At 34.0% G+C, this 14632-nt stretch overlaps 2 protein-coding genes across 4 annotated transcripts; both read left to right on the top strand.

Annotated features, from left to right (window-relative positions):
* Nucleotides 1-819: 819 nt before the first annotated feature.
* On the top strand, nt 820-4456 carry LOC109080922. The gene is made up of 13 exons (XM_019095927.2): nt 820-942; nt 1292-1335; nt 1441-1535; nt 1638-1753; nt 1831-1983; nt 2074-2164; nt 2446-2613; nt 2690-2778; nt 2896-2949; nt 3367-3444; nt 3757-3837; nt 3956-4061; nt 4151-4456. The coding sequence occupies exons 2-13, from the start codon at nt 1314-1316 to the stop codon at nt 4256-4258; spliced, it is 1161 nt and encodes a 386-aa protein (XP_018951472.1). The 5' UTR covers nt 820-942; nt 1292-1313; the 3' UTR covers nt 4259-4456.
* A 3851-nt stretch (nt 4457-8307) lies between these two features.
* On the top strand, nt 8308-14560 carry plekhs1.1 (pleckstrin homology domain containing S1, tandem duplicate 1). Of its 3 annotated transcripts, XM_042735719.1 has the most exons (13): nt 8309-9758; nt 10383-10425; nt 10593-10690; nt 10764-10879; nt 10964-11116; nt 11257-11302; nt 11496-11579; nt 11683-11799; nt 11893-11966; nt 12567-12671; nt 13340-13429; nt 13564-13696; nt 13787-14560. In XM_042735719.1, the coding sequence occupies exons 1-12, from the start codon at nt 9690-9692 to the stop codon at nt 13664-13666; spliced, it is 1098 nt and encodes a 365-aa protein (XP_042591653.1). In that variant the 5' UTR covers nt 8309-9689; the 3' UTR covers nt 13667-13696; nt 13787-14560. The 3 variants fall into 3 exon arrangements, with proteins under 3 accessions (XP_042591652.1, XP_042591653.1, XP_042591654.1); XM_042735718.1 differs by having other exon boundaries at nt 8308-9758; nt 13564-14560; XM_042735720.1 differs by having other exon boundaries at nt 10386-10425; nt 13564-14560.
* Nucleotides 14561-14632: the final 72 nt, after the last annotated feature.

Genomic DNA, 14632 nt, shown 5'->3' with positions numbered 1-14632 from the left:
TATATACAAGTTTTCTGTCATTGCATATTTTGTTTTGAAAAGCATTTAACCAATTATGTATTGTTTCTAGTCATTATGCATTGATTCAAATGTTTCAGTCACACTTTAGATTGATGATTACTGAATAACATGTAGCCTACGTAATATATACATTAATTATGCAGTTAAAAAAGCATGTATTTGCACTTTGTTACAATGTGAAGTACTCTTAAACATTTGAAACATTTTTTGCAAATATTTTATAAATGTGTTTTTGTTATATTTTTAATACAATTAGACATTACTTTTACATAAATGTTTAAATCTATTTTCAAATAGTCTCTGAAACATACAGTACATTAAAACATATGGTTCACTGCTTTATTTGACAACTTAAATAGTCGTCCACACAGACTGTTGGATCCCAAAAAAAAGCTTTGACATTTCTGACTTGAAAACGAGTCTCATGCATTTCATACAAGTGTATACAAATAAGCTGAATAATGAAGAGAACCAAAAAAAAAAAAAAAAAAAAAAAACCTCAGGGGAATCAAGAGTGCATGTGCATGGAGAATAAATATACTACAAAAGCATAAAAAAACTGCATAAAAAACTAGAATCCACGAAATTGGAAATGGTGTATAAGTCTATGAGTGTATGTGTGTACATAATTCAGTCACAGCTTACAATATGTGGTTCAGAAACTAAATTTCTTTTTGCAGTATGATGTTTTCCTCAATGACAAATTGACATGAACACGTTTGTCTGGTAAGTTCTCCAAAGGAATGACAAAGTCAAAGGGGAGGAACTTAAACATGAGCTCACATAAAATCAGAAACAACTCCTTTTACCAGCATAACACTCTGGAAGAGACAAAGGACCTTTCATTTCCTCCTAAACTGCCATCATTACATACATGTTGTGAGAACTTTTCAGAGGACTGAGATTTTACTGTGACATAAGGTAAACCAATAATAATATAGAATATCGCTACCGATATGATGATTCTGCTTTGTGATGCTTGTAACGTGTAGAGAAATAATGCTAATACTATTCATCTGAGGGGTAAAAAATTAATTGTAACATTATGCCTTTTTGGAGATTTTTGGGTCTTTATTATATAACATATTATACATTTGAAATATGGTGGAGGGTTCATTTCCATTGCATTGTAATTAGCCTTGTGCTGCTGACAGTGACACTGCACTTAATATTATTTTACAAAATCATACATCGCTGTTGTTTACTTCTGTTTATCAGATATATATCAGTGGCTTACAGTAAAAAAGTAAACATTTTGCATCTATTTTAGAACTAAAGCAAACAACATCAGGATGTCCAACAACAAGAAATCCCGTAAGTCTAAAACATCTTAGGAAAAATGGGATAATCTAGGAAATTAAAGACTAAATGGCATTGTGCAGCATTTCATGCTGATCAGTTTTAATTATGTTTCTGCAGCAATGACTAAATTTTACAGTGAACCAGCAGTGGAGGAATTGTACACTGGATACCTGGTCAAGTCCCCCCCTCTAACAGCCCTGACTAAAAACACTGTACGTTTCATATTGCAATTCAACCTGAAACTGAAATATCTGCAGTCTGCAAAGACAGTTCCTCGGTTTATGAAACTTAGCAGTTTTATATATCTTTTACAGAAATCATGGAAGAATCGTTTCTTTGTGCTCTCAAAGATGGGTGAGAACACCTACCAGCTGACATATCATGTAAACGAAAAGAGAGACAAACCTTTAGGAGCGATAGACATTTCTAAGTAAGGAAAAGACTGTCACATAAATAAATACATGAGGTATTTTCATACTACAATGAGAACGTCTTCCTGTTTTAAAGGATCAGCTTGCTGTTCACTAGCCCTGAGACACATCAGAAGTGGGACTGGGTCAAGAAACAATCAAAGGGCTCTCCATCCTCTGTGCTGTTCTTGAAGGTGGAAGACGAGACACTTAAACAATCTAGAGAATATTTCCTCATTGGAAAAAACAGGTTTGCCACCATTATTTTAACAATTATCTCCCATTGCCATCACAACATAGTTCCATGAAAGTAGTTTTAAATGTTGTCTGGTGTTTTCAGTGCTGACGTGGATGGTTGGCTCAATGCATTAATCAACGCAATGAAGACCCAGAAATCACCAAATAAACTGCCCCACACAGACGATACTCAGGTAAACAAATCCTCTCTCTCTTCCTCTCTGTCTGTACTTAGATGCTTAAATCAACTCTAAGACATGTTTGAGCACACACACTGATACTTACTACCATTTCCTACATTTGAGAATAATAATAATAATAAAAAAAAAAAACACACAAAAGGAAATATGGCAATTATACAGTAACCAAAAATTTAGGTTTAGGTTTTAGCATCATAAGAAACCAAAAATTCAGTCAAGTGTACCAACACTTTTGAGAGGTTGTGAATGCTCACACGTTTTATCTTTTTCGACAGGACAAGAGATCTAGATCAAAGACTCTACCTGAGAACTGTCCAGAACCAAACGGTGAAGATCAGCCTGTTGACAGATGGTCAGCATTTGAATTAACTTCTCCGCCACAATACAATCATTATGACTATCCTCGCAAGCTCAGCGAACCTCCAATACCAGTAACATGCAAGGTTTTACACATTTAAACACAGTTTCATATGCATATGATATAAATACACAAATAAAACTCAAACCTCGATCTGGCAGATTCCAGTTATTGAGGAAAAAGATGAGATGGATGGGAAGCAGGATGAACCTCCAGAGGACAACGGTGAATACATGACCATGGGATCAGTGTAAGTGCTTGAGAGCACTTTTCCCCTTAACTGGCCTTGTGGAATGCACTCTGTTGATAAAATACAACTTTCAGAGACACAGTTTAATTTAAGTGCTCTGTGATCTTTTCTGATTAGGCAAAGGGTGAGAGATGACCAACAGGAGGATGATATGGCATGCAAAGAGAAAAAGTAATTTTGATTTACAGTTATTTACCATGAGATCACACTATTGTGTCAGATACGCAAGATACGATAAATATATTAATTATCATCATCATGTTATTGTTTGCCACATTTAAATTTTTTCAAATCAGTTCATTCCGCTTCACGCCCCAGATGCAATATATATGTGATTTATATATATATATATAAACAACTCTGTTTTTTAGCGTCAATTAGCAGTCTACCTTGCTGTTTAGAGAGTTCTAACCTTTCTAGTCCTGCTCAACAGGTCTGGTTTTGGATGATTTATAAAATGAAAGCTAACACTTGGCTAGGTTTTAGCATGCCTGATAGATGCAGTCATCACAACGTTTAAACTCTAAACAAGGATGTGTTCTATGTTGGTTTGACCCTTGCTCAATCTGATTTGTTTCTTTCCCTCAGTGAAGTTCAAAGGCATTCTAATCAGAAGTCTCTTGCTGACTTCACTGAAAACTGTGCCTCTACCGAGTCAGACAACAGGTGATTTTTATCATTTCAATCAGGACTGTAACCACCGTATTCAAATTAGCTGGTGACCAATATAGTGTCTTACACGTTAAAGATTTAATTATTATTAGTGGTCTACACTAATCTTAAATATGTGGTTACATCCTTAACTTCAGTACTGGAAATAGCATTAGCAGGGTGCTTCTGCTTTGGAAAAGACAAATATTGAGTGTATCAATGTGTCAGTTGTTGAGTAATACTCTGTCCTTTCCTAATTAAAATCCTCAGATATATTTAGCACTGTGGTTATGATAAATGTGGCATTTGTATTTTTCTGCTTTGTAGTGAAACGCAAACACATGTTGAGAAGGAGATCTGTGGTAGTCAAAACAGTCTGATCTTGACACAAGAAGGCGCCAAACCATGGTACAACTCTACAATAGATAATTTAAAACATAGTCTGTTCTTGAATCAATGGTAATATGCATAGAAATTAACTACTTACCATGTATTATATTTCACCTCTCATTATCATCTTCTCCAGTATGTCTGAGTGTCATCAGATTCAGGATTTAAGGGGGGATCAGAGCCTGCCCCCAGACACAGTACAACAGATTCAGAAATGCATAAAAAGTCTAAGCAAGGATGAGGTAAGATGATAATTCACAGTAAAGAAATTGTCTTTATTTCCATCACTGTAATCATAGTCATATAAATAAAATACTGAAATTACCTGCAGGTAAAACTCCTAATTCAGCGGCTTCCAGACCTCACTCTGAAACCTGCCCATCTCACTGAGGACACAAAACAAAATCTAATGCAAAATTTTTCATCACTATCGAAATAATAGAAATGTTGTATACATGTCTAATTTAAGGGTCAGAGGGTCTATGGGATATTAAAGCTCATTTACTAATATAGGTGGAAAATAAGGTGTTACTGAGTGACAGAAGATGCAATCTGATTATCTAAAGTACCTTATCCTTATTATATTGCCTGTACAGTAATCATGTAAATATGTAAAAAAAAAAAAAAAAAAAAAAAAACAAAACAGAGAATAACTGATATTAAAAAAATAATTACACTTTATGTGGAGTACTGCTTGTGCACAATGCACATTTCTTAAAGACTTACTGATATAAAAAAAATATGATTAAACTTTATTTGGAGTACTGCTTGTGCACAATGCACATTTCTTAATATTAAGCCTAAAAATTTTTTTTTATCCCACTATTGATGTATAATATCAGTCTTTAAATGCAAGATATTTAAGGTGTACCTGAAGTATACTTGCAATAGTTTCACTTTAGCATAATCAAATATACTTCAGTATAACTTTAGTTAGACTTCAGCACTACTTCCGCACAATTAAAGTGCATTAAGTACAAAATTAGTTGTTCTAATTTAACAGACTTTAAGTATACCTGTTTAGCAGGGTATTTTTATAAAGTATTTGTAGTATACTAAGCATGAAATAAATGTATTTCAAATACATTTTAGTATATTTATTTTTCACTAGGGTGGTAGTAGGTACTGTATATATTTGTTTGAAGAACAAGTGTCAAGTATTACTTCAAAACTGGGATGAGAGTTTATTCTCAGTGAAAAACAGTAGTAAGCCTATTTTACAGTATATATAGATGAATTATGTTTTAGAAAAGCATGCATATCTTGCACATTGTTACACTGTGAGGTGTTATTAAACTTCCCATTTAACAGTTTCTGTCTTTTTTTATTTTGCTGTGTGCATGCAATAATAAATCTGTGCATAAAAATATTAGTAGTTTATTTCTTAAAAAGGGCAAAAAACGTTATTAGTGCTTTTTTTAACACACATTAAACTCTCTTGAATAAAATACACCTAATCATTCATATTAATTGGTTATACCTCATAACTCACTCTATTGTTTAAACGGACTGTTTACAATCAAATTAATTTCACAAACTCATGATGAATAGATGAACACAGATGTTGTTGTTTTCTGTCACTATCTACTCTGTAATTTGTATATATGAAAGTTACATGAACAGTTAACAAAGTATTCGTTTTTTTCTATTAAGGACGTGTTACTGATGTTCAGTAAGACAACACTTGAATTTCATATATACTGCATATTGCAAAGAAGCAACAGCATCCAAACTAACAGCAAACATGATTCAGATGTGTCTAGAATCTACTGGAAATGAACTATAAATGAATCTATATACCAGGGGTGGCGAACATCAGTCCTGGAGAGCCACAGCCCTGCAGAGTTTTGGTTTAACCCTAATAAAACTCACCTGAACAAGCTAATCAAGGTCTGAAGGGTTACTAGGAAGCTACAGGCAGGACGGAGTTTGCCACCCCTGCACCAGAACTCTGCAGAGCTGCGGCTCTCCAGGACCAGAGTCCGCCACTCCTGCTCAATACTATATCCGTATCTTTTTATTCAGGAGATCAGATGCATTTAACAGGCATGTATAAATGTCTAATTTAGAGAAAATTTAAAGTTGTACTATTTTTTTTTTATCTTTGAGATTTCTTGCCTTGATTTGTATCTGACATGCTAAAGGTCTGCGGAAAACTTTTCTGTCGCAGTAAATGACGGTTTACTTCCTTATTGGAGAAAGCAGGTTAGACAGGATTATTCTGATTCCATCCAAGAAACTTTACTTGAAGGCAAAATAAAAAAATGCATTATGCAATATTTACAAAAGCTTAAATAATTAAGTTTTATATAAAGTACATATTTTGGCAGTGAGATTAAATTTATACAGCTGCTGATGCATTTAGGATAACAAGAACTACTGTATGACATGAGTAAAGATATTATCATGGGCTAATCTATCATTTCATGTTAAAGTTACCCCTCCTGAAGATGCTTTCCTAGCAAAGCAGTATTTTCATGACATGTTTCAAATGCATTTCAGTGCCTTTCACAAAGATCTGAGGAATCATGGGCTAAAAATTACTTCTAAATATAGCATCATCTACTCCCTGCATGATATAAAAACATGCATGATATTTCTGAAGGTTCGTGTGACACTTAAGACCTATACTGAAAACTCAGCTTTGCCATCACAGGAATAATCACATTAAAAAAAAATAATAATAATGAAATAGAAATTAAAATTTGTAACAATATTCTACAATATTACTGTTTTTATTCTATTTTGACCAAATAAATGCTGTCTTAGTGGTCATAAGAGATTTCTTTCAAAAACATTAAATATCATACCAAATCATAAACTTTTGAATGGTAGTGTATGTTACTCTGGATTAATGAAAAATTCACTTGCTTAAATTAATGCAAAAAGGTGTTTCCTCATTCTTACGCATTGCTCCTGTAAGAGATGTCAGAATATTTTGGGAAATCACCTCTTGATCTAAGATATAACTGTCCACTAGCACGTGAAATTTTTATCACTCAACATTCTCACTATTACCAGTCATTCCTTTCACATATTTTACTCCTGCATTTTTTCATTTACAATATATTATACTAATTATATTATACCCATAATTACACTTTCACTGTCAAAAATGTCAAGTCGACCCTGTTGTTTTTTTTTATTTTTTTTTTGATCTCCTTATAACCCATCCAAGCTGCATTGTTATTCAAGTCATGCCTGGCTAGTCTTAACTGATTTTCCATTTTAATAAAGGTATGAGAACAAAAGTCTCTTGAATATTTATTTTCCTGCAGGAAAAGGTCTACAGTCATACAGTCATTCAGGGTTGGCTGTAGATTGCAAAATCAAGGAAACACCCAAACTCAACATTTATACCTTCATCAAATCAAATCAAGGTTTATTCATAGAGCTCTTTTTTTAAAACAACCATTGTTTTCCAAAGTGCTGTACAAGCATAATCAAAGTAAAAACAATTTTACACATAACAAAAATAACATACAATAACACTAAATACATAAAATACATAAAAACAGCTCTCAAACCGAGTTAAATTCCAGAGCAAAAAAAACACGTTTTAAGACTGGATTTAAAAACAGCAAGTGTTTGGGCCTGCCTAACATTTAGAGGCAAGTCATTTCAAAGCTTTGGGGCTGCAACATCAAAAAGCCGGTCACCCCTGCTTTTCAGTCTTGCTCGAGGTACAACCAAAAGTAAGTGGTCAGCGGACCTAAGTGCTCTCGATGGATCATACAGCTGTAAAATCTTAAATCAGAAATGTAACTTGGTGCCAGTCAATTTAATGACTTAAACTAAAACCTTAAAATCAATTATAAAATGAACAGGAAGCCAATGAAGAGAAGCCAATGTCGGTGTAATTTGTTTGCGCTGTTAACAGATGAGCAGCAGCATTTTGTACCATCTGTAAACGTTTGAGAGAGGCCTGAATAATACCTACATAGAGGCTATTACAATAGTCAAGGAGAGTTGAGATAAAAGCATGTATGAACCTTTCAAAATCAGTAAAAGACAAAAAAGACGACTTTTGATAATTGCCTCAACTGAAAAAAATAGTTTTAATTAATTTATCAAATTTAAAATCACTGTCCATTATAACACCCAGGTTTTTAACATTTGGCTTCACATATGATTTTATAACAGTCAAATCTAAGTCAAGGGAGTCACAGGTGTTGCCAGGTCTAAATATCATCACTTCTGTTTTTTTCTTCATTGAACTTTAAGAAATTTGAAGCCATCCAGGCCCTAACCCCCTCAAGAAAGTCCAACAATGGTGCTATAGAGTTTGATAACAATGAAATGAGATGCCACATTTCCTAAAAATGGACCCTAATGGAAGTAGATATAATGAAAATAAAAAAGGACCAAGAACGAAACTCTGAGGGACAACACATGAGAGGGATGCAGAGGAAGACATAAAATCCCCAAGGCAAAAAAAAAAAAAAAAAAAAATTCTGTCATATAAATAAGATCTAAACCACTCCAACACAGTTCCCCTAACTCCAACTGAGAAATCGGGATGTCATGGTCTCCAGTGTCAAATGCAGCCATAAGATCCAAGAGCAAGAGGACAGCATAATCACCTTAGTCAGTAGCTAGTAACAGGTCATTACAATGCGGATGCTTTGATCTCATCCAATCATAATGCATATTCAACACATATGTCCATTTAAGGTGCCTAACTATGCTTTCCAGATGCGTTTCTAAGAATTTAATGCAAATAATTTTCTAAGTAGCCATTAACTAAAATAGCATTCTGTCTCACCCTTGTCTTGCACACACACACAAATGGATTTCCTGTTATCTCTAAGCTCATCAAAAACTCAAGCAAACTAAAGCACTCAGAGACAGTCTAAAGAACACTCTTTAGTACAGTAAAGCAAGTAATAATAATATTTCAGATAGAAATAAAATTTCCTCCACACTCTTTTATGGAGAATAACTAATAGAGAGCTCACATCAGGTGTTATAGGCCTCTATCTAATAGGTCTCTCTAGTAGCAATTTATATAACTGCACTGAGTTGTTGCAAATGAGTTTGCAAAAAAAGTTTATTTTGCTGTCAGTAAAGAAATTTGCAGTTTGAATAGAATAAGTAAATATTTATTATAAGATTTGTTACACATCTAACATTTCCTATCTCATTAAGAGTACACTGTTGTATGACAACACTTTTGTCATTTTTGCAAATGCATTGCAGGAATGTATTGGCATTTTTAGAGTTAAACACATTCCCAAAAAAAACACACTCAAACAAAACAAACATGCAATCGACCCGTGCACACTGTACTTTTTAAGTAGAGTTGTCAATTAATATTTGATTTACTGTCCTAGTGCAAGCTGTTTCTTATTTTTTACTTATAAGATGTAAAATCAATGCACTCATTATCACTCATCTAAGACCCTTGATGAATCTCAATTGTCTCAATAATCTAATGTCTATGTGCCTGAGGATAGTATAATGGACCCTTTTAAATATACTCTCATATACAAATATTAACTGGCCTTAAAATGTACTCAAAGTTACAGAGGGCCAAAATTACTTGAGTTAATATATGCAAATTATTAATTTACATATAGGATATTATCAGAAATTCTGAAACAGGTGAATTATGAAACATACATGCACCTTACCCAGAAGATCAAATGTGGTGGAATCTTACTAGAATCTAAAATTGCAAGGAATTTGTCTAAATAACCACAGCCATCTAAGGCATCAAGGAAAAGAATCAACATGCATCTCTTTTTTCATGTTTTTAAGTCAATGCCAGTAAGGACCTGTGACCAAATTTTCCATAAACCTAAAAAGACACATAACAAGAAACTCCACCTGCTTCAGTGACAATAGAAGCCTTCCTTCAAAATCATGACATGCATATTTGTGAAAACAGGACAGCAGTACAGAGGACACTGTTTTTACGGCAACACACAATAGTTAAGGTAATCCTTTTATGATGTATTGCAGGTCTACTGATTCATTGACTAAACCGATCTGATTTATTTGAGCACATTAAGAAATTACGGCTACACTACTGCTTATTATATTTTTGGCAATATGCATCTTTCTTGCAGTTTAAAGAATTAGACTGAAAAGCACAAAGTGAAAAGCTTTGCTTTGGTTTTATAAATATTCCTAGATAGAATCATCATAATGAGCTGAATCATACAGAATTGTACATTTAAAAAGATAAATCAAATAAAAAAATTGTCATTATTTACTCACCCTCATGTTATTTTAAACCTGCATGACTTTTATTCTTCTGTGGAACACAAAAGAAGATATTTTGGAGAAAGTCAATTTGGTCCAAATCCAACTGATATTTTTCAAAATATCTTCTTTTGTGTTTCACAAACTACAACACACAGGCTTGCAATGACATGAGGTGAGTAAATGTAAATCGAAAAATGTTAATTTTGGGTGAACTTATAGTTTAACTTCAGAAACACATACAAAATGCAGCAATGTGATTTTTCTTATGTTGTTTATTCTCAAGCGCCAATCGTTGCTTCAATATTGTCTCGTGTGTGATAAAAAAATTACAACACATATCATGTCTGTTTTAGCAGAGATTCAACATCATCCAAATGAACAGCAGACGTAAATCAGGTATGTCTGAAATCTATTTTAAACAACACAGACTGGCTAGAACCAGAATAGCCAGAGACTGGATTCTAAAAAAATAATTTGTCTTATTAAAATTGTATTGAGAGAACTATTACAGATAGTGATGAGTGGTTAAATTCTGGTTAATTGTATTTACTCTTCTGCAACAGATTTAAATGCTTCATGTCACAATGAAGCAGCTGAGGTGGAGGAAGTGTGCACAGGTTTTCTAATAAAGTCCCCTCCTCCTAAACAGATAAAAAATAGGGTATAACATTTGGATTTCACACAGAAATATCAGCAGTTTATATGTATCTAAGACGTTTTATCATTCATTGCAGAAATCATGGAAGAAACGCTTCTTTGTGCTTTCAAAGACAAGTGGCAGCTGCCATGAGCTAAAATACTACAAAACCACTGAGAAAGGCAAACCTATAAAAACTATACAAGCTTCCACGTAAGGCGAAAGCTGCTGATTTCTTTTCACATAATCAAAAATTGGTTAGTATGATGTAGGGACATAATTCTTTTTTCTATGTAGCATCACAGTACTGCAAGTGCTTCCTCAAGCAAATCCAGTTTTTGAATGGATCTGTAACGCCTTCAAGTGCTCTCCATCCTCTGTGCTTTTCATGAAAGCAGAAGATCCAGGAGACAAGGTCCCAAGAGAATTTTTCTTCATTGGTGACAGCAGGTTTGCTATGATTACCATTGCGGTACCATATTTCCAATACTTAGTAAAAAGCTGCATTTAAAAAAAAAAAATCAAATAATGGACAAAGTAAATTAAGGTTAGCCCTTTTAGTGCTAATATATGGGATCTGTTGTTTTCAGTAAGGATGTGGATAGTTGGTTCAATGCTTTATTCGGAGCTATAAAGGTGAGACATTCTACTTTTTGCCTATGAGCTTAATAGCTTTAATTCAGTCATAATTCTCTTTGAAAAAAATCATTAAACAATTAATTTTATTTTTAATAAATTGAATTGATATATTAAATATATTACAATTTCTAATTATTAATCAATGCAATTTCATGGGTCTTAAACAGTTCATTTTTCAAACTGTTTATAGAATAACAAAATTGAGCCACAAACTGAACCTCAGAGCACGACAGAATCCAACTCCAATGACCAAAGCCCCCCTGACACTGAAGAGGTTATTCACAAACAATGCTTTCACATTGCTTGTGTGCGACTTTGACTCAGTTCTCATAACTTTGCCTGTATTATTTCTGAGTTGTACCTCTCAATAACTGCAGAATGAAGTTGATAGTAAACCTCCACTGCCTCCAAGAAAGAAGCCAGCATCTGAAGATGTTCCCACCCAGAACGCTCAGTGTAGCCAATCTCCCAGAAGCAGTCCATCTGCAACACCGGTATGGCATAGTTAAACCCACAAACATACACTTTCACTTATAAAACCAAACACTTGTACCATAGTTCAATATAACCACATACCTTCGCTTCAGGTGTATGAAAATCAGAAAGAAGAGGAACCACTGCATGAGACTGCAGTGGAAAGTAATGAGGACATGTCATCAGGGTATGACAAACTCTCATTATGTATTTAAATCTACTTTACCTCAACTGAACCTGTTAGTGCTTATTTACCCTTAAAAATGTAACATTAATGTTTAGATTTGAATCCATTTGTGTCCTTCTTGAATATAAAGAAGGTTGTATAACAGAAGTGAAAGTGAAAGTGACGTGACATTCAGCCAAGTATGGTGACCCATACTCAGAATTAGTGCTCTGCATTTAACCCATCCGAAGTGCACACACACAGAGCAGTGAACCACACACACACACTGTGAACACACACCCGGAGCAGTGGGCAGCCATTTTATGCTGCGGCGCCCGGGGAGCAATACCAATTTCTATTCCATTCTCAACTCAACCTAAGCCTATCAATTGCATTTTTAGACCAATTTGTCTTTGATTTTGACCTCATTTTATGCCTATCATTTGCATTTTTGCAGTGTTCACAAGCTTATTTACAGTCAAGTATCAAGTATTATTTTGCACAGTCATTTACAAATGTACTTTGTGTTCACATGAGTCTACCTATTGTTAGAGGCTTGATTTTTTTTTTTTTTTTAGTCTCTCAGGCTTTGAGCAAATAATTATTTGCTTTTCTCTCCAGGGAAAGTGTGACTTGTACATCTGAAAACAGTCTGTTGGATTGTGTCACAAAAGCCTTCAATGACATGAAGACAACACAAACATCCACTGAGTCAGATGGACAAAGGTAAAACAAACAACAAATTAAATTTTAACAGACTATCGCTAATTTCTGTGTACTGCTATTTATTACATTATGAACAATTTCTCACATTATGTACAATTTCTCAGTTTCCCTAGCCTAGAGAATAAAAAGCTTTGTGTAAAACCTTAAGGGAAGTTTATTTTTTACCTTAGCTGTCACAAATCATCATGCATCACACCTTTCAAAAGTATCCAGCAGTGATCTTGCCCAACTAGTTATTATTATTTATATTACAAAGGCGAGTCAGAACTAAGTTTGCAACATGATACCTGAGACTTACATCATCCTTTTAAACTACGTATTGTAGTGTCTTAAACAGATTCTTAGTAAAAAAATAAATAAATAAATAATCAGCACCACCATAATGGGTCAGCCCTCATTGTCAAACCTAGGATTTATGGAATACAAGAAACCAGTACTAATAATAAAAACACTAAAAACTCTTGCTTTGAATGGAAACTGTGCCTCCACTAAGCTCAACAGGTCAGTTCCAGGCAAGAGGTGATTAGTACATCTGTAGAAGGTCAGTTCAATAGAAAACAATATCCTAAACTGCAGAATTTAGTTGTTGAACAAGTAGGGTTATGAAATTGTGTTTTTGGAATCTAGTTACATTTTGAGTTACATGTTACATGTTTTCCATTCCTCAGTGAAACGCACACCCTCGTCGAGAAGGAAATCTACATAAGTCATCATAATGCAAACATCTTGGTTATTTCAAAGGAGGAGGGAAAACCATGGTACGATTCTCACAGAAAAATTAAAAATTTACTGGAAATGTTGGGCTGAGCCCAGAAGCATCATGTCCTTATGCTCTCTGGTTCATGCAAGTTTGTTTGGATTAATTTTTGCTATTATTTTCCATTTCTTTTAGTGTATCTAAATGTGGGGAGATTGAGGCTTCATCTCTGTTACACAAGGGAGATCAGATCCTGGCTGTCAATGACCTGTTGACAGACACGGTGGAAGAGGTATAAACATACCTAAGAAGACTCAGCAAGAGCGAGGTAGTCATGAGTCAGAGTACAAGAATGATTTTGTAAATATAACCAGAGCCAAATGGTTATAGTTAAACTTACATTCTTTGCTCTCTCAAGGTAAAACTAACCATTCAAAGGCTCCTGGGCTCCATTCCTTTGAATTCTGAACCCTGCTGAGGACAAAAAAACAAAATCTATGGTTCTTCTTTGGCTTTTTTTAAGCCTTTCAATTCTCTTAAAATCAATGTGAATTTTTTTTTCTTTTTTCCTATGGGGAATAGCAATGTGCTGGCAATCAGTAGTCAAACAGAAGGAGTTAAAAATTATGTAATGTAGTATGACTTCTAGTCTCTCTTTTGGTGATTTCTGAAATGCTTCACTGACATTTATGATTTGTTAGTGCCAGATCGTACAGGCTGAAAATATTGCTCTTGTTTTTTTGTGTGCACTGAGACTTGCTGAGCTTTTGTCATTCTAAAAATATTAATCACAGAAATTCATTTCTATACTTGTCATTTTGCACTATTCTGTAGTACATCAGCAAGGTTGAGGCAATAGAAACATTTAAAGTTTTAATAGAACTTTCCTCTAGCAGTAAATGAATGTTGGATAGTATTAAGATAGGTTGAACAGTATTTTTCTAATCATCTTAAAATACCTGTGAATCTGTGTACTGAAATTGCATTTAACTGCAGTATATTTTGTAGCCACATGGTGGCAGACTAACACACACTGAATTAAATTAAAACTTAATCTTTTATTCTTATAACCTGAATTCTGTTTGCTCCTGTTCAGCATATTAATTCACATCAAATTATCTTTTATTATATTACTTTGGCCAAGAATGTGTTTTTATAAACTGACAGCTGCATTATTGCAGTTGCATTGAAACCTGTCATATTGGTTAGAAATCCAAATGTTTTTGGGTTTTTTTTTTTCAAATTGAAATGAGGTTAAGATAGT

This window comes from Cyprinus carpio, chromosome B12, assembly GCF_018340385.1.
Source record: "Cyprinus carpio isolate SPL01 chromosome B12, ASM1834038v1, whole genome shotgun sequence".
Lineage (NCBI taxonomy): Eukaryota > Metazoa > Chordata > Actinopteri > Cypriniformes > Cyprinidae > Cyprinus > Cyprinus carpio.
The sequence above is the reverse complement of the archived record's forward strand: the minus strand, read 5'-3'. Positions and strand labels throughout refer to the sequence as shown.

Coding starts and splice junctions, on each gene's coding strand:
- LOC109080922 (XM_019095927.2), top strand. CDS start 1,314: ATGTCCAACAACAAGAAATCCC. Junction 2,950..3,366: donor ATGGCATGCAAAGAGAAAAA/GTAATTTTGATT, acceptor TCTTTCCCTCAG/TGAAGTTCAAAGGCATTCTA. Junction 3,838..3,955: donor CAAGAAGGCGCCAAACCATG/GTACAACTCTAC, acceptor CATCTTCTCCAG/TATGTCTGAGTGTCATCAGA.
- plekhs1.1 (XM_042735718.1), top strand. CDS start 9,690: ATGCATATTTGTGAAAACAGGACAGCAGTACAGAGGACACTGTTTTTA. Junction 11,117..11,256: donor TTCTTCATTGGTGACAGCAG/GTTTGCTATGAT, acceptor TGTTGTTTTCAG/TAAGGATGTGGATAGTTGGT. Junction 13,430..13,563: donor AAGGAGGAGGGAAAACCATG/GTACGATTCTCA, acceptor CATTTCTTTTAG/TGTATCTAAATGTGGGGAGA.